The sequence below is a fragment of the Oncorhynchus keta genome, chromosome 6 (genome assembly GCF_023373465.1).
Source record: "Oncorhynchus keta strain PuntledgeMale-10-30-2019 chromosome 6, Oket_V2, whole genome shotgun sequence".
NCBI classification, from domain to species: Eukaryota; Metazoa; Chordata; class Actinopteri; order Salmoniformes; family Salmonidae; genus Oncorhynchus; species Oncorhynchus keta.
Window position 1 is genome coordinate 4,824,110 of NC_068426.1, and position 21,602 is coordinate 4,845,711.

The 21,602-nt window shown below is 44.0% G+C and overlaps 1 protein-coding gene across 1 annotated transcript in view; it reads right to left on the reverse strand.

Moving 5' to 3' along the window:
- The window catches only part of LOC118385708 (FRAS1-related extracellular matrix protein 2-like), a 264,046-nt gene that overhangs the window by 45,011 nt on the left and 197,433 nt on the right, over positions 1-21,602 (reverse strand). The window contains exon 17 of the mRNA XM_052521742.1: positions 11,230-11,433. Within this exon, the coding sequence (XP_052377702.1) occupies positions 11,230-11,433 (204 nt within the window). The remainder of the gene's footprint in view (positions 1-11,229; positions 11,434-21,602) is intronic.

Here is a 21,602-nt window from a genome sequence, read left to right on the forward strand (position 1 = left end):
CTCCATCACATCAGTACAGTCAACTCCATCACATCAATACAGTCAATTCCATCACATCAATACAGTCAACTCAATCACATCAGTACAGTCAACTCCATCACATCAGTGCAGTCAACTCCATCACATCAGTACAGTCAACTCCATCACATAAATACAGTCAACTCCATCACATCAGTACAGTCAACTCCATCACATCAATACAGTCAACTCAATCACATCAATACAGTCAACTCCATCACATCAGTACAGTCAACTCAATCACATCAGTACAGTCAACTCCATCACATGAATACAGTCAACTCCATCACATCAGTACAGTCAACTCCATCACATCAGTACAGTCAACCTAATCACATCAGTACAGTCAACTCCATCACATCAGTACAGTCAACTCCATCACATCAGTACAGTCAACTCCATCACATAAATACAGTCAACTCCATCACATCAGTACAGTCAACTCCATCACATCAATACAGTCAACTCAATCACATCAGTACAGTCAACTCCATCACATCAGTACAGTCAACTCCATCACATCAGTACAGTCAACTCCATCACATCAATACAGTCAACTCCATCACATCAGTACAGTCAACTCCATCACATCAATACAGTCAACTCCATCACATCAGTACAGTCAACTCCATCACATCAGTACAGTCAACTCCATCACATCAGTACAGTCAACTCCATCACATCAATACAGTCAACTCCATCACATCAGTACAGTCAACTCCATCACATCAGTACAGTCAACTCCATCACATCAGTACAGTCAACTCCATCACATCAGTACAGTCAACTCCATCACATCAATACAGTCAACTCAATCACATCAATACAGTCAACTCAATCACATCAGTACAGTCAACTCCATCACATCAGTACAGTCAACTCAATCACATCAGTACAGTCAACTCAATCACATCAATACAGTCAACTCAATCACATCAGTACAGTCAACTCCATCACATCAGTACAGTCAACTCCATCACATCAATACAGTCAACTCAATCACATCAGTACAGTCAACTCCATCACATCAGTACAGTCAACTCCATCACATCAGTACAGTCAACTCCATCACATCAGTACAGTCAACTCCATCACATCAATACAGTCAACTCAATCACATCAATACAGTCAACTCAATCACATCAGTACAGTCAACTCCATCACATCAGTACAGTCAACTCAATCACATCAGTACAGTCAACTCAATCACATCAATACAGTCAACTCAATCACATCAGTACAGTCAACTCCATCACATCAGTACAGTCAACTCCATCACATCAATACAGTCAACTCAATCACATCAGTACAGTCAACTCCATCACATCAATACAGTCAACTCCATCACATCAGTACAGTCAACTCCATCACATCAGTACAGTCAACTCCATCACATCAGTACAGTCAACTCAATCACATCAGTACAGTCAACTCCATCACATCAATACAGTCAACTCCATCACATCAGTACAGTCAACTCCATCACATCAGTACAGTCAACTCAATCACATCAGTACAGTCAACTCAATCACATCAATACAGTCAACTCCATCACATCAATACAGTCAACTCCATCACATCAGTACAGTCAACTCCATCACATCAGTACAGTCAACCCCATCACATCAATACAGTCAACTCCATCACATCAGTACAGTCAACTCCATCACATCAGTACAGTCAACTCAATCACATCAGTACAGTCAACTCCATCACATCAGTACAGTCAACTCCATCACATCAATACAGTCAACTCCATCACATCAATACAGTCAACTCAATCACATCAGTACAGTCAACTCCATCACATCAGTACAGTCAACTCCATCACATCAGTACAGTCAACTCAATCACATCAGTACAGTCAACTCCATCACATCAGTACAGTCAACTCCATCACATCAGTACAGTCAACTCAATCATCACATCAGTACAGTCAACTCCATCACATCAGCACAGTCAACTCCATCACATCAGTACAGTCAACTCAATCACATCAATACAGTCAACTCCATCACATCAGTACAGTCAACTCCATCACATCAGTACAGTCAACTCCATCACATCAATACAGTCAACTCAATCACATCAGTACAGTCAACTCCATCACATCAGTACAGTCAACTCCATCACATCAGTACAGTCAACTCCATCACATCAGTACAGTCAACTCCATCACATCAATACAGTCAACTCCATCACATCAATACAGTCAACTCAATCACATCAGTACAGTCAACTCCATCACATCAGTACAGTCAACTCCATCACATCAATACAGTCAACTCAATCACATCAGTACAGTCAACTCCATCACATCAATACAGTCAACTCAATCACATCAATACAGTCAACTCCATCACATCAATACAGTCAACTCAATCACATCAGTACAGTCAACTCCATCACATCAATACAGTCAACTCAATCACATCAATACAGTCAACTCCATCACATCAGTACAGTCAACTCCATCACATCAGTACAGTCAACTCCATCACATCAGTACAGTCAACTCCATCACATCAGTACAGTCAACTCCATCACATCAGTACAGTCAACTCCATCACATCAGTACAGTCAACTCCATCACATCAGTACAGTCAACTCCATCACATCAATACAGTCAACTCAATCACATCAGTACAGTCAACTCCATCACATCAATACAGTCAACTCAATCACATCAGTACAGTCAACTCCATCACATCAGTACAGTCAACTCCATCACATCAATACAGTCAACTCAATCACATCAGTACAGTCAACTCCATCACATCAGTACAGTCAACTCCATCACATCAGTACAGTCAACTCAATCACATCAGTACAGTCAACTCCATCACATCAGTACAGTCAACTCCATCACATCAATACAGTCAACTCAATCACATCAATACAGTCAACTCCATCACATCAGTACAGTCAACTCAATCACATCAGTACAGTCAACTCCATCACATGAATACAGTCAACTCCATCACATCAGTACAGTCAACTCCATCACATCAGTACAGTCAACTAATCACATCAGTACAGTCAACTCCATCACATCAGTACAGTCAACTCCATCACATCAGTACAGTCAACTCCATCACATAAATACAGTCAACTCCATCACATCAGTACAGTCAACTCCATCACATCAATACAGTCAACTCAATCACATCAGTACAGTCAACTCCATCACATCAGTACAGTCAACTCCATCACATCAGTACAGTCAACTCCATCACATCAATACAGTCAACTCCATCACATCAGTACAGTCAACTCCATCACATCAGTACAGTCAACTCCATCACATCAGTACAGTCAACTCCATCACATCAATACAGTCAACTCCATCACATCAATACAGTCAACTCCATCACATCAATACAGTCAACTCAATCACATCAGTACAGTCAACTCCATCACATCAGTACAGTCAACTCCATCACATCAATACAGTCAACTCAATCACATCAGTACAGTCAACTCCATCACATCAGTACAGTCAACTCCATCACATCAATACAGTCAACTCCATCACATCAGTACAGTCAACTCCATCACATCAATACAGTCAACTCAATCACATCAGTACAGTCAACTCAATCACATCAGTACAGTCAACTCCATCACATCAATACAGTCAACTCCATCACATCAGTACAGTCAACTCCATCACATCAGTACAGTCAACTCCATCACATCAGTACAGTCAACTCCATCACATCAGTACAGTCAACTCCATCACATCAGTACAGTCAACTCCATCACATCAATACAGGATTTCCATCACCTCAGTACAGTCAACTCAATCACATCAGTACAGTCAACTCCATCACATCAATACAGTCAACTCCATCACATCAGTACAGTCAACTCCATCACATCAGTACAGTCAACTCCATCACATCAGTACAGTCAACTCCATCACATCAGTACAGTCAACTCCATCACATCAGTACAGTCAACTCCATCACATCAGTACAGTCAACTCCATCACATCAGTACAGTCAACTCCATCACATCAGTACAGTCAACTCCATCACATCAGTACAGTCAACTCCATCACATCAGTACAGTCAACTCCATCACATCAGTACAGTCAACTCCATCACATCAATACAGTCAACTCCATCACCTCAGTACAGTCAACTCAATCACATCAGTACAGTCAACTCCATCACATCAATACAGTCAACTCCATCACATCAGTACAGTCAACTCCATCACATCAGTACAGTCAACTCCATCACATCAATACAGTCAACTCCATCACATCAGTACAGTCAACTCCATCACATCAATACAGTCAACTCAATCACATCAGTACAGTCAACTCCATCACATCAATACAGTCAACTCCATCACATCAGTACAGTCAACTCCATCACATCAGTACAGTCAACTCCATCACATCAGTACAGTCAACTCAATCACATCAGTACAGTCAACTCCATCACATCAGTACAGTCAACTCCATCACATCAATACAGTCAACTCAATCACATCAGTACAGTCAACTCCATCACATCAATACAGTCAACTCCATCACATCAATACAGTCAACTCAATCACATCAGTACAGTCAACTCCATCACATCAGTACAGTCAACTCCATCACATCAATACAGTCAACTCAATCACATCAGTACAGTCAACTCAATCACATCAGTACAGTCAACTCCATCACATCAATACAGTCAACTCCATCACATCAGTACAGTCAACTCCATCACATCAGTACAGTCAACTCCATCACATCAATACAGTCAACTCAATCACATCAGTACAGTCAACTCAATCACATCAGTACAGTCAACTCCATCACATCAATACAGTCAACTCCATCACATCAGTACAGTCAACTCCATCACATCAGTACAGTCAACTCCATCACATCAGTACAGTCAACTCCATCACATCAGTACAGTCAACTCCATCACATCAGTACAGTCAACTCCATCACATCAGTACAGTCAACTCCATCACATCAACACAGTCAACTCCATCACCTCAGTACAGTCAACTCAATCACATCAGTACAGTCAACTCCATCACATCAATACAGTCAACTCCATCACATCAGTACAGTCAACTCCATCACATCAGTACAGTCAACTCCATCACATCAATACAGTCAACTCCATCACATCAGTACAGTCAACTCCATCACATCAGTACAGTCAACTCCATCACATCAGTACAGTCAACTCCATCACATCAGTACAGTCAACTCCATCACATCAGTACAGTCAACTCCATCACATCAGTACAGTCAACTCCATCACATCAATACAGTCAACTCCATCACATCAGTACAGTCAACTCCATCACATCAGTACAGTCAACTCAATCACATCAGTACAGTCAACTCCATCACATCAGTACAGTCAACTCCATCAGATCAGTACAGTCAACTCCATCACCTCTAGGCTTGGGCGGTATACCGTATATAACGTATACTGGGGTATTTGGAAATAGGGATGGTTTTTCAATACCGTTAACTATGTATTTTTCTACACATTTAAATATTTGCAGCTACTTTTGAATGAAATAACCTCCAGTCAACTTGTACTTTAGGAGATGAAGCAGATTGCATTCTTCATTTCACCGGTGACATTATGAAGCTGACCGTAGTTCCCCAGAACAGTTGAGCCAGTCACGCGTTTGTTAGTGGAGAAAACGGGAATGGGTGAGTTCAGCTGTGTATTGACAGGCCTTTTGTAATGAAATTCAAGTTCATTTTTTGGGGTTTGCTTCAATAGAGTAATCAGGGACGTGCAACTGCAGTTTTCCTTTATGGAAAATACATTAGTGCCACACGTTCAGCAGATAATAGCTTCATTTCCATCAGGCGACAACAGAAAGTGCCATGTTAATTTGGCTGGCAGCCACACAAGTAATGAGCTTACAATGAAAAAAGCAAAAACTATCCGCGGCCGTCATATTTCTGTTTATCATAGAAAGAATATTGCCAGCTACATTTCTTAATGTTTTTCACAAAATAATCTGGCATTTTACCAGGGGGAAAAGTAGGCTGGCTGCACTGAGAAAAGTACATAAGAAAAGTAGCTAGACATCTCAGTCAGATCGCTGTCCACTGACGTAATGCTCGTTCCGGAACTTTCATGCAAGTGCAGAGGTGCAACTGAAGCACAACACGAGTCTGACGCCGAGCAGAAATTACAAAGCATTTTTAGATCTGCGTTTACAAAACGCAGCAGCAATATATTCTATATTTTCTTTCTTTTGTTAACGTGACTCCTAAATGTGACTTGATATTTATCTAAATAAGTGGCTGAATTAAGGTGATGGGGGATATTGTGTTAGCTTTCTGCCGTGTTTGAAAAGGCAAAGCCCTTTGGATGAGTTATTTGTGCAGCTGCTACTGCCATCTTGATATCCTTGTGTTTTGTTTCTCCTCTCTGTTCTCAGCTCATCTGCTCCTCCCCCCTCTACTCATTAGCAGAGCAGGCAGGCCCGTTGCCCTCGCGACTCCAGACTCAACACAGACACAGCGTGTACACACACTGCTGCAGAACCAGTGCTGTTCTTCCTTCAGACTCCAGACTCCACACAGACACAGCGTGTACACACGCTGCTGCAGAGCCAGTGCTGTTCTTCCTCCAGACTCCATACAGACACAGCGTGTACACATGCGGCTGCAGAACCAGTGCTGTTCTTCCTTCAGACTCCAGACTCCACACAGACACAGCGTGTACACATGCTGCTCCAGAGCCACTGCTGTTCTTCCTCCAGACTCCACACAGACACAGCGTGTACACATGCGGCTGCAGAACCAGTGCTGTTCTTCCTTCAGACTCCAGACTCCACACAGACACAGCGTGTACACATGCTGCTCCAGAGCCACTGCTGTTCTTCCTCCAGACTCCAGACTCCACACAGACACAGCGTGTACACATGCTGCTCCAGAGCCACTGCTGTTCTTCCTCCAGACTCCAGACTCCACACAGACACAGCATGTACACATGCTGCTCCAGAGCCACTGCTGTTCTTCCTCCAGACTCCAGACTCCACACAGACACAGGGTGTACACACGCTGTTCCAGAGCCAGTGCTGTCCATTTGCACAATCTCTCCCATTCACATTCGCTTGCAAATGTCCAAACTCACCAAAAATGACCTTCGGTAGCTTCTACCTATATATATATGTATACATTTATGAGCTGGATTGCCTGTCTTTGCAAAACAAATACAATTGGTTTGCATTCGTTAGAATATTTAACTAGCAGTCTCCATGGAAATGTGCTATTACTTGTGCTAATTTAATTGGAATCCTGGTAAAAAAAAATAATGTTTTTTTGTGTGTTCAAAACCGGTAACACCGTAAATACCGGGATGAGAAAATTATTGTATGACGATATGAAAATGTGGATACTGCTCAACCCTAATCACATCATTATAGTCAACTCAAGCATTCCCATTTTTCCTTCAGGTTTAGGTACACATCCGTACGTTTGAAAAGGCACATAGGCTGGGATTGAACCCAAGTTACGTTAAAGAGCAGCACACTAGACAGCTGGGATTCAACCTAAGTCACGTTAAAGAGCAGCACACTAGAAGGCTGGGATTCAACCCAAGTCACGTTAAAGAGCAGCACACTAGAAGGCTGGGATTCAACCCAAGTCACGTTAAAGAGCAGCACACTAGACAGCTGGGATTCAACCCAAGTCACGTTAAAGAGCAGCACACTAGAAGGCTGGGATTCAACCCAAGTCACGTTAAAGAGCAGCACACTAGAAGGCTGGGATTCAACCCAAGTCACGTTAAAGAGCAGCACACTAGAAGGCTGGGATTCAACCCAAGTCACGTTAAAGAGCAGCACACTAGAAGGCTGGGATTCAACCCAAGTCACGTTAAAGAGCAGCACACTAGACAGCTGGGATTCAACCCAAGTCACGTTAAAGAGCAGCACACTAGACAGCTGGGATTCAACCCAAGTCACGTTAAAGAGCAGCACACTAGAAGGCTGGGATTCAACCCAAGTCACGTTAAAGAGCAGCACACTAGACAGCTGGGATTCAACCCAAGTCACGTTAAAGAGCAGCACACTAGAAGGCTGGGATTCAACCCAAGTCACGTTAAAGAGCAGCACACTAGAAGGCTGGGATTCAACCCAAGTCACGTTAAAGAGCAGCACACTAGAAGGCTGGGATTCAACCCAAGTCACGTTAAAGAGCAGCACACTAGAAGGCTGGGATTCAACCCAAGTCACGTTAAAGAGCAGCACACTAGAAGGCTGGGATTCAACCCAAGTCACGTTAAAGAGCAGCACACTAGAAGGCTGGGATTCAACCCAAGTCACGTTAAAGAGCAGCACACTAGAAGGCTGGGATTCAACCCAAGTCACGTTAAAGAGCAGCACACGAGACAGCCGACACCATTGAAATGTAATTAGCGTTAGAGCAGCACACTAGACATCTGGGATTCAACCATCACGTTAAAGAGCAGCACACTAGACAGCTGGGATTCAGCGTTAAAGAGCAGCACACTAGACATCTGGGATTCACCATCACGTGAAGCATGAAGGCTGGGATTCAACCCAAGTCACGTTAAAGAGCAGCACACTAGACATCCAACACCACGTTGAAATGAAGGCTGGGATTCAACCCAAGTCACGTTAAAGAGCAGCACACTAGAAGGCTGGGATTCAGACATCCGAGCACACACTGAAATGGGATTCAACCCAGCACGTTAAAGAGCAGCACACTAGACATCCGATTCACCATCACGTTAAAGAAATGAAATTCAACGTCACGTTAAAGAGCAGCACACGAGACAGCCGACACCATTGAAATGTAATTAGCGTTAGAGCAGCACACTAGACATCCGACACCATTGAAATGTAATTAGCGTTAGAGCAGCACACTAGACATCCGACACCATTGAAATGTAATTAGCGTTAGAGCAGCACACTAGACATCCGACACCATTGAAATGTAATTAGCGTTAGAGCAGCACACTAGACATCCGACACCATTGAAATGTAATTAGCGTTAGAGCAGCACACTAGACATCCGACACCATTGAAATGTAATTAGCGTTAGAGCAGCACACTAGACATCCGACACCATTGAAATGTAATTAGCGTTAGAGCAGCACACTAGACATCCGACACCATTGAAATGTAATTAGCGTTAGAGCAGCACACTAGACATCCGACACCATTGAAATGTAATTAGCGTTAGAGCAGCACACTAGACATCCGACACCATTGAAATGTAATTAGCGTTAGAGCAGCACACTAGACATCCGACACCATTGAAATGTAATTAGCGTTAGAGCAGCACACTAGACATCCGACACCATTGAAATGTAATTAGCGTTAGAGCAGCACACTAGACATCCGACACCATTGAAATGTAATTAGCGTTAGAGCAGCACACTAGACATCCGACACCATTGAAATGTAATTAGCGTTAGAGCAGCACACTAGACATCCGACACCATTGAAATGTAATTAGCGTTAGAGCAGCACACTAGACATCCGACACCATTGAAATGTAATTAGCGTTAGAGCAGCACACTAGACATCTGACACCATTGAAATGTAATTAGCGTTAGAGCAGTCATCCACAGTGTTACCATGAATAGGATATCCACAACCGTCAGGAAAACCTTTGTAGAGGATCCTAATCTAAAAATAAAAATGGCCTTTGTGGCATCGGTAGATTAGCATTAGGATCACTTTACAGGTCAATTGGACACAAGGTCCCAACCTAAATTTAACTTCCGTTTTTAACCCAAACCCTCCGAACGACACACACACACACATTCAGGTTTTGGAGAGGTGCAGGGGGGGGTCTATCGTACTAGGTGCCTGGGGAGCTGTTGTTGTGGGCGGGGTTAAGTGCCTTTGTGAAAGGGTACAAAGCCAGGCAATGGCATCTAGTAGAGCTGGGACGCTGAACCGAAAATTATTGACACTGACCATTTATCGAGGACATTGTACTGATAACGATAATAGCAAAATAACCAGCCTTTACTTGACACAATGTAAAGTTTGAAAGTGTGCTTCTACACTTGCATTGCTTGCTGTTTGGGGTTTTAGGCTGGGTTTCTTTACAGCACTTTGTGGCATCAGCTGATGTAAGAAGGGCTTTATAAATACATTTGATTGAAATTTGATTGTAAGTAGCCGTAGGTTATTTTTTTATGGTGCACATTAATGTCATAAACTTCAAAGTAAATGTATTGTTATGATGAGAATTCAGTGAATTGATAATGGTATGGATTTTTGTATATATCACCCAGCTCTAACCGCTAGGCTACCTGACTCCCTAATAGTGTAAATAGGACGGAGAGAACTTTAACGTCGGTATTTTACAAAACAAGAATGTTGGAGATTTATGGAATCGATGACGTCTCTGATTTCCCTTTATATATGGGTTTTAGGTTTGGGTTCTAGGATAATGGCTAATGCCCACTAACACCTGGGTGTTTGTTTGTTCTTAATTATCTCTCGGAATGCACACTGACCGTGGTATATTTAGTTCGATGTTGGATATCTCTATAGGGCTACTTAGGGACTGTCAATGAATAACACAATGCATATGGGACAATATTTTTCACATTTCAATAGTTCAGAATTTCAATGACTTAAAAGCCTTAAACCAATTATACATTGTAAAATATACAATATACAAATATTGAAAAACATTAATACATTTTTTTTTGTCCATGTACATTGTTCAATTTATTGACGGTCCCTAACTAGCACCATATATATCCAGCAGCGAACTAACTTTGCCATGGTCGCACACAGGCGGAAGCTAATTGACGATAGTTGTCTAGAGAATTACCTCACAATTTCACTCACCCTTGCAGAGTTGGTTTGACTGTTTTCAAGATGCCTAGATGGGTGAGTGACTGTAAATGTGTATCTTTTTTTGCCAGTGTGTACAAAAGTTTCCTACGTGCGAAAACACACACAAGAGACACCCACATCAAAGCACGCCTCCAAATCACAAATCTCGTCTCTCCAGTCACATTTCTTAATCAGGAGGAAAACCGAGGTGAGATCAGTCAATCAGGCTGTCTAATGTACTGCTCTATACTATATATATCTATACCCACCTGAGATAAAACACAAAACAACCAAAAAACAACAACAAAACAACCGAGATTGAATCTTGCCTCAGTCAGTATAGTTCAGTGATAAGATTAGCTGAAGGACATTCATTTGTTGGTTCCCCACCTGGAAGTAGACAGAGTCCAGGGTGATCATCTTGGAGGAGGTGAAGAAGGTATCAAAGTCCACCTCTCTCATGGGTGCAGTGACCCCATCCGGGCCAGCAGGGGCACTGACGAGCCAGCGGTAGCGTGTCAGCGTGTTGTCGATGTGCCCGCTGACACAGATAGAGCCTGTTTTGTCGTAGTCAGGGTACTTAGGGTTACAGGCCTGGATGGGTTGGGGAGGGGGGGAGGGAGGGGAATGGAGGGAGGTAGGGAGAGAGAGATGAGGAATGAAGGGGGAGATGTAGGAGAGAGGAAGTGAGGGAGAGAGAGAGAGAGAAAATAAATGCGTGAATCACAAAGAACGCAAATCAACTGTCAGCTTGCATGTTCCTAAATTGACAATAATATATGCAAAATGCACCCATGCTTATACTCAGATTTATACAGTGCCTTTGGGAAGTAATCAGACCCTTGACTTTCTCCACGTTTTGTTATGTTCTTCATCTCCATCTACACACAATGCCCCATAATGACAAAGCAAAAACTCTTTACATTTTTTTTTGTGCTAATTTATAAAAATAAAAATATGAAATATCACATTTCTGTAAGTATTCAGACCCATTTTTTGAAGCACCTTTAGCAGCAGTGACAGCATCCAGTCTTCTTGGGTATGACTCTACAAACCTGTATTTGGGGAGTTTCTCTCCAAATTCTTCTCTGCTCTTCTCAAGCTCTGTCAGGTTGGATGGGGAGTGTTGCCGCACAGCTATTTTCAGGTCTCTTCGAAGATGTTCGATCGGGTTCAAGTCCGGGCTCTGGCTGGTCCTGAAGCCAGTCCTGCATTGTCTTGGATGTGTGCATAGTGTCGTTGTACTGTTGGAAGGTGAACCTTCACCCCAGTCTGCGGTCTTGAGTGCTCTGGAGCAGGTTTTCATCAAGGACCTCTCTGTAATTTGCTCTGTTCATCTTTGCCTCAATCCTTATTAGTCTCCCAGTCCCTGCCGCTGAAAAACATCCCCACAGCATGATGCTGCCACCACCATGCTTCACCGTAGGCATGGTGCCAGGTTTCCTCCAGACGTGACGCTTGGCATTCAGGCCAAAGATGTCAATCTTGGTTTCATCAGACCAGATAATCTTATTTCCCATTGTTTGAAAGTCTTTAGGTGCCTTTTGGCAAACTCCAAGCGGGCTGTCATGTGTCTTTTACTGAGGAGTGGCTTCTATCTGGACACTCTACCATAAAGGCCTGATTGGTGGAGTGCTACAGAGATGGTTGTCCTTCTGGAAGATTCTCCCATCTCCACAGAGGAACTCTGTCAGGGTGACCATCGGGTTCTTGGTAAAACTCCCTGACCAAGGCCCTTCTCCCCCGACTGTTCAGTTTGGCCAGTTGGCCAGCTATGGGAAGAGTCCTTGTGGTTCCAAACTTCTTCCATTTAACAATGATGGAGGCCACTGTGTTCTTGGGGACCTATTGAAGGTCCCCAAGAACACAGTGCTGCAGAAATGTTTTGGTACCCTTCCTCAGATCTGTGCCTCGACACAATCCTGTCTCGGAGCTCTAAGGACAATTCCTTCGACCACACGGCTTGGTTTTTGTTCTGACATGCACTGTCAATTGTCGGACCTTGTATAGACAGGTGTGTGCCTTTCCATGTCCAATCAATTGAATATACCACAGATTGACGCCGATCAAGTTGTAGAAACATCTTAAGGATGATCAATGGAAACAGGATGCACCTGAGCTCAATTTCGAGACTCATATCAAAAGGGTCTGAATACTAAATATCTGTTTTCGCTTTGTCATCATGGGGTATTGTGTGTAGATTAATCCATTTTAGAATAAGGCTATAAAGTAACAAAATGTGGAAAATCTCAAAGGGTCTGAATACACTTGTAACAACCTTTATGAAACTTATATTAGATAAAACAAACCTCACGTATCAAAAGAGCAAATAATTTTAATCTAAATTCGACTCTCTCTCATTGCCCCCGTTAGAAAAACACCTCATCTGCTTAATAATTAAGAATCTGCTTAACGTGGACAGGTTTTGGGCAGAGATATGGCTCTCGCTTCACTTCCTCTCTCAGTTCAGTTTACAACTGGGATCCCAGCAAACAGTGGACGTCTTAAGGACATTCAGTGACATTACCATTAGGTCCCTTTAAGGGTTTCAGCGAGACGTTAAGGGCTTCCCACACTTGGAACATTAAACGTTAACCTCAAGACCATAAATAATAGGACGTTCAGTACAGGTCACGGTTTGGTCGCAGTATAATGTTATAATAAGGTACTTTGATGTCCATAAGGGAATGTTATGAAAAGGTTTCTATTTTGTTCTGATTGGACGTTATCTGGGACATTCAATGACCACAACAGGATGCTTCGTGATGGTCAAGGGGACGTTGCATGATGGTGCCCAGGGAACGTTTTCTGGGGGGGACCTTTGACCTTAGTTCCCTGTAAGTTACCAGGATGTCACTGAGCACCATGTCAGAACAATATCCGAATCTTTGTTGGACGTTCCCAGGGCTTTCATTTCACTGGTCACTTGGACGTTGCTTGATGGTCCCAAGAGAACGTCCCTGCAAACAAAAATGTGTCGTTAGAATGTCCTCAGAATGCCACTAAATGGTAGTCTAAAGTGGACGTTGTGTCATGATCCATGGTCCCTCTAATTGATTTTGTCACTGATCAGATTTCAGGTCTGCTGAGTACAAAATTGAATGTGAGTATAATATGAACATTGAGGATGTACCCACGTTAACTTACAGTTTTAACAGTGGCCAACTAGGCTACTTTGGGTATTTGTGTAGGACTACCACAGTGGCCTACCATCAAAAACAATGGAGAATGCCTTTTATGCTACCTTCGAAGCAAGCAACACTGAAGCATGCATGAGAACACCAGCTGTTTTAAACGACTGTGTGACCTTTAAACAGGTCAACATTCACAAGACCGCGGGGCCAGACAGATTACCAGGATGTGTACTCAGAGCATACACGGACCAACTGGCAAATGTCTTCACTGACATTTTTAACCTCTCCCTGACCGAGTCTGTAATACCTACAGTTGATGTCGGAAGTTTACATACACCTTAGCCAAATACATTTAAACTCAGTTTTTTAAAATACCCTGTCTTTGGTCAGTTAGGATCACCACTTTATTTTAAGAATGTGAAATGTGAAAATAATAGTAGAGAGATTTATTTAAGATGTTATTTCTTTCATCACATTCCCAGTGGGTCAGAAGTTTACATACACTCAATTAGTATTTGGTAGCATTGCCTTTAAATTGTTGAACTTGGATCAAATGTTTCAGGTAGCCTTCCACAAGCTTCTCATAATAAGTTGGGTGAATTTTGGCCCATTCCTCCTGACAGAGCTGGTGTAACTGAGTCAGGTTTGTAGGCCTCCTTTTTCGCACACACTTTTTCAGTTCTGCCCACAAATGTTCTATAGGTTGAGGTCAGGGCTTTGTGATGGCCACTCTAATACCTTGACCTTGTTGTCTTTAAGCCATTTTGCCACAACTTTGGAAGTATTGGGGTCATTGTCCATTTGAAAGACCCATTTGCGACCAAGCTTTAACTGCTGAAACTGATGTCTTGAGATGTTGCTTCAATATATCCACATAATTGTCCTCCCTCATGATGCCATCTATTTTGTGAAGTGCACCAGTCCCTCCTGAAGCAAAGCACCCCCACAACATGATGCTGCCACCCCCGTGCTTCACGGTTGGGATGGTGTTCTTCGGCTTGCAAGCGTCCCCCTTTTTCCTCCAAAAAAACAATGGTCATTATGGCCAAACAGTTCTATTTTTGTTTCATCAGACCAGAGGACATTTCTCCAAAAAGTACGATCTTTGTTCCCATGTGCAGTTGCAAACCGTAGTCTGGCTTTTTTATGGCAGTTTTGGAGCAGTGGCTTCTGCCTTGCTGAGCGGCCTTTCAGGTTATGTCGATATAGGACTCGTTTTACTGTGGGTATAGATACTTTGTACCTGTTTCCTCCAGCATCTTCACAAGGTCCTTTGCTGTTGTTTTGGGATTGATTTGCACTTTTCACACCAAAGTACGTTCATCTCTAGGAGACAGAACACGTCTCCTTCCTTAGCGGTATGATGGCTGCGTGGTCCCATGGTGTTTATACTTGCGTACTATTGTTTGTATAGATGAATGTGGTACCCTCAAGCGTTTGGAAATGGCTCCCAAGGATGAACCTGACTTGTGGAGGTCTACAATGTTTTTTTCTGAGGTCTTTGTTGATTTCTTTTGATTTTCCCATGATGTCAAGCAAAGAGGCACTGAGTATGAAGGTAGGCCTTGAAATACATCCACAGGTACACCTCCAATTGACTCAAATGATGTCAGAATCTTCTAAAGCCATGACATGATTTTCTGGAATTTTCCAAGCTGTTTAAAGGCACAGTCAACTTAGTGTGTGTAAACTTCTGACCTACTGGAATTGTGATACAGTGAATTATAAGTGAAATAATCTGTCTGTAAACAATTGTTGGAAACATTACTTGTATCATACACAAAGTAGAGGTCCTAACCGACTTGCAAAAACGATCATTTGTTAACAAGATATTTGTGGAGTGGTTGAAAAACAAGTTGTAATGACTCCAACCTAAACGTATGTAAACTTCCGACTTCAACTGTACATTTTCCAAGCAGACAACCATAGTCCCTGTGCCCGAGAACGCTAAGGTAACCTGCCGAAATGGCTACCACCCTGACATGTATTCCTTGTCCCTGCTTCGAGCACTAAACCAATGTGCCTGTGCCCGAGAACGCTAAGGTAACCTGCCGAAATGGCTACCACCCTGACATGTATTCCTTGTCCCTGCTTCGAGCACTAAACCAATGTGCCTGTGCCCGAGAACGCTAAGGTAACCTGCCGAAATGGCTACCACCCTGACATGTATTCCTTGTCCCTGCTTCGAGCACTAAACCAATGTGCCTGTGCCCGAGAACGCTAAGGTAACCTGCCGAAATGGCTACCACCCTGACATGTATTCCTTGTCCCTGCTTCGAGCACTAAACCAATGTGCCTGTGCCCGAGAACGCTAAGGTAACCTGCCGAAATGGCTACCACCCTGACATGTATTCCTTGTCCCCGCTGTGCCCGAGCACTAAACCAATGTGCCTGTGCCCGAGAACGCTAAGGTAACCTGCCGAAATGGCTACCACCCTGACATGTATTCCTTGTCCCTGCTTCGAGCACTAAACCAATGTGCCTGTGCCTTGTCCCTGAGAACGCTAAGGTAACCTGCCGAAATGGCTACCACCCTGACATGTATTCCTTGTCCCCGCTTCGAGCACTAAACCAATGTGCCTGTGCCCGAGAACGCTAAGGTAACCTGCCGAAATGGCTACCACCCTGACATGTATTCCTTGTCCCTGCTTCGAGCACTAAACCAATGTGCCTGTGCCCGAGAACGCTAAGGTAACCTGCCGAAATGGCTACCACCCTGACATGTATTCCTTGTCCCTGCACTAAACCATAGTCCCTGTGAGCACTAAACCATAGTCCCTGTGCCTGTGCGAGAACGCTGAGGTAACCTGCCGAAATGGCTACCACCCTGACATGTATTCCTTGTCCCTGCTTCCAGCACTAAACCATAGTCCCTGTGCCCGAGAACGCTAAGGTAACCTGCCGAAATGGCTACCACCCTGACATGTATTCCTTGTCCCCATTAAACCAATGCCTTCCAGCACTAAACCAATGTGCCCTGTGCCCGAGAACGCTAAGGTAACCTGCCGAAATGGCTACCACCCTGACATGTATTCCTTGTCCCCAGCACTAAACCAATCCTGAGCACTAAACCAATGTGCCTGTGCCCGAGAACGCTAAGGTAACCTGCCGAAATGGCTACCACCCTGACATGTATTCCTTGTCCCTGCTTCGAGCACTAAACCATAGTCCCTGTGCCCGAGAACGCTAAGGTAACCTGCCGAAATGGCTACCACCCTGACATGTATTCCTTGTCCCTGCTTCGAGCACTAAACCATAGTCCCTGTGCCCGAGAACGCTAAGGTAACCTGCCGAAATGGCTACCACCCTGACATGTATTCCTTGTCCCTGCCCACTAAACCAATGTCCTGTGCACTAAAACCAATGTGCCTGTGCCTTGTCGAGAAAACGCCCTGAGGTAACCTGCCGAAATGGCTACCACCCTGACATGTATTCCTTGTCCCCGCTTCGAGCACTAAACCAATGTGCCTGTGCCCGAGAACGCTGAGGTAACCTGCCGAAATGGCTACCACCCTGACATGTATTCCTTGTCCCCGCTTCCAGTCCCTGTGCCCGACTAAACCATAGTCCCTGTGCCCCAATGTGCCTGTGCCCGAGAACGCTAAGGTAACCTGCTAAGGTAACCTGCCGAAATGGCTACCACCCTGACATGTATTCTCCCTGCTTCGAGCCCCGCCTTCGAGCACTAAACCAATGTCCCCCGCCTGTGCCCGAGAACGCTAAGGTAACCTGCCGAAATGGCTACCACCCTGACATGTATTCCTTGTCCCTGCACTAAACCAATGTGCCTGAGCACTAAACCAATGTGCCTGTGCCCGAGAACGCTGTGCCCGAGAACGCTAAGGTAACCTGCCGAAATGGCTACCACCCTGACATGTATTCCTTGTCCCTGCTTCCAGCACTAAACCAATGTGCCTGTGCCCGAGAACGCTAAGGTAACCTGCCGAAATGGCTACCACCCTGACATGTATTCCTTGTCCCTGCTTCCAGCACTAAACCAATGTGCCTGTGCCCTGTGCCCGAGAACGCTAAGGTAACCTGCCGAAATGGCTACCACCCTGACATGTATTCCTTGTCCCCAATGTGCTTCCCGAGCACTAAACCAATGTGCCTGTGCCCCAATGTGCCTGTGCCCGAGAACGCTAAGGTAACCTGCCGAAATGGCTACCACCCTGACATGTATTCCTTGTCCCCGCTTCGAGCACTAAACCAGCCTGATATGTAGCCTTCATGAAAAGTGTTAAGCGTCATTATGACATCAGGTATAATAAATTGGATCAGACGTCTGAACACGGTGAGAACAAACAAGACGAATCAACTCAAATCCCAATACATGAGAGGTTCACCAAAGTCCTTGTCAATTCACCGACAGCCCAACAACGTGCAGTGGTGTGTTCACTGAGGATATCTTGGGTTTTGGGAAAACACCCACACATATTTTATTTTCCGGATGCTGAGATGGTAAAAGATGTGTTGACACAAAAAAATAAGCTCATGGAATATCAAACAGACTCGTCACATTCCACAGCAATGAGGAGAACTGAAACAGACTCGTCACATTCCACAGCAATGAGGAGAACTGAAACAGACTCGTCACATTCCACAGCAATGAGGAGAACTGAAACAGACTCGTCACATTCCACAGCAATGAGGAGAACTGAAACAGACTCGTCACATTCCACAGCAATGAGGAGAACTGAAACAGACTCGTCACATTCCACAGCAATGAGGAGAGAACTGAAACAGACTCGTCACATTCCACAGCAATGAGGAGAACTGAAACAGACTCGTCACATTCCACAGCAATGAGGAGAACTGAAACAGACTCGTCACATTCCACAGCAATGAGGAGAACTGAAACAGACTCGTCACATTCCACAGCAATGAGGAGAACTGAAACAGTAGCTGAAGATTTAACTTCACACCTTGACGAGGGCCATTCAGACTGCACCAGGCACGTCATTAGTTGTGGATAAATCAACAGATAACACTGATAAATAATGATGCCCAGCTTCTGGTGTTGGACCGATTTAATTTTTTTTTAAATAAACGAAACAACGAAGAAACTCTGTGAGGAGCTGTTCGGGCCGTAACACATCAGGAAGCACACGCCCAGGGAGAGGATGAGGTCAGAGGGGTCTCCATCACCGCAGATGAAGCTCCAGCCATGATAGAAGGGAGGAGGGGAGGAGGGGAGGAGTACTGGCTGCATATTTGAAAGAGGACCACCCTGACATCATCCATCAATAGTATTTTGAGGGTCATGACTACGTATTTTGAGGGTCATCATCCATCAATAGTATTTTGAGGGACTCATTTACTACACAACAGATTGATGAAAAAGCAGTGTTTTGAATCCACTTTTCAGGTGGCTCAGAAAAGCATTTTTGATGACTATTATTTACTACACAACAGTGTCAATGTCAGCAAAAGTGTTTGATGACTTACTTACTTACTACACAACAGTGTCAGGTGGCTCAGCAGAAAGCAGTGTTTTGAAACGCTTTTGGGTCATTCAGGAGTAAATCAAAGCTAAAGAGTGACAAGGCCACTCGGTTTTCTGAGTTTTGGGGAAAATGAGGAGAAGATAGAAAACAGTCGCAGTACAACACACCTCAATCAACTGAATGTTAAGCTGCAGGGAAGGGGACAACATAGTGTGTGATACTAGAACAGCAGCCCGGGCTTTTCTCCAGGGAGAACTTGTCCACCTCCCCAATCTCCTGGTGCAAACGCAGGGAGACAACCATGTTGATTTCATCCAGAAGCTGATGGATAACTTCCAGGCTCGCTTTGATGACATCACTGCTGGAAGAGAACTGCTGCAGCTCATCTTCATGGTCACAAAATGTGACAAAGTTGTCAGAAGAAGCGAAATATATCTTTATATTTATATTAAATATAGTTGATTGAGCTGCAAGAAAATGAGGCTTTGAAGGAGCAGGTTGGTGATTGTGACTCTTGTCTCTTTCTGGGGGAAAGATGGTGCCTGCTGCTGTGATGTCCCTCTTCCCAAGGAACTGGCACTACACATTCTGACAATGTAATGGCTTCACATACAGCTGTGAATCAGAATTCTCCACAATGAACTTTATTCAAAACAAATACCGTGCCAGGCTACACCAACGAACACCTGCACCAGTGTCTCTGAGGGTTGATCTCACACCATTTGTGCCCAACGTTCAAAGCATCGCCAAGCAACAGAAAGTGTTATTTCCCTCATTGATGCAAAGGCAAGGCCCACAGTGACTCAGATGCTTTTAAAAGGGTCTTAGATTCATTGTCTTTTTTTGTTTCTGACCTGCGCTGGTGAGATACATGACCTTTCTTCCTCTCTCCACCTCTTGGACTCCAGGGGCATTACTTTTCAGTCTCTCTCTCTCTCTCTCTCTCTCTCTCTCTCTCTCTCTCTCTCTCTCCCTCTCCCTCTCTGATCATGCCTAGACTAATGCCTTGTAACTTGAGCTTTATGATTTTTATAACGTATCGTTCATTTTATAATGTAAATAAATATCTGCCTTTGATATAGACCCTCTCAGACCCATTTTGTGCTTGTCGACGTCAACTCATCGCCTAATGCTTGCTTGCATATTTGTATTATCTTTGAGGAGTCAGATAAATATTTCAAGAGGCTAATTGTCTTGTTATGAGTCGCATGCGAGGTATAAATAATATACAAGTACAATCAACAAAAATATAAAACAAAAAAATATAAACGGAACCTGGAACAATTTCAAAGATTTTACTGAGTTGCAGTTCGAAAGAGGAAATGAGTCTACTGAAATAACTTCATTAGGCCCTAATTTCTGGATTCCACAGGACTGGGAACACAGATATACATCTGTTGGTCACAGATACTTTCAAAACAAAGTAGGGATCAGATGACCAGTCAGTATCTGGTGTGACCACCATTTGCCTCGTGCAGCGTGAGACACCACCGTCGCATATAATTGATGAGGCTGTTGATTGTGGCCTGTTGAATGTTGTCCCACTTCTCTTCAACGGCTGTGCGAAGTTGTTGGATATTGTCGGGAACTGGAACACAGTGTCGCACACGTCAATCCAGAGCATCCCAAACATGCTCAATGGGTGGCATGTATGGTGAGTATGCAGGCCATGGAAGAACTGGGACATTTCCAGGAATTGCATACAGATCCTTGCGACATGGGGCCGTGTATTATCATGCTGAAACACTATTGTAAAGTGGCTGTTCCACTGGATGTCATAAGGTGAATGCACCAATTTGTAAGTCGCTCTGGATAAGAGCGTCTGCTAACTGACTTAAATGTAATGTAATGGGAATGAAACATGAGGTGATGGCGGTGAATGAATGGCACAACAATGGGCGTCGCCAAATTACCATCAGTGAAATAAAATTATGTTCATTGTTCCGTGGCTTCTGCCTGCACATACTGTACCATAATCCCCCCACCACCACCACGGGGCACCTGCTCGCCCACACGACGCCATCAGCCCAGTACAATTCTGCCTGCACATACTGTACCATAATCCCCACCACCACCACCACGGGGCACCTGCTCGCCCACACGACGCCATCAGCCCAGTACAATTCTGCCTGCACATACTGTACCATAATCCCCCCACCACCACCACGGGGCACCTGCTCGC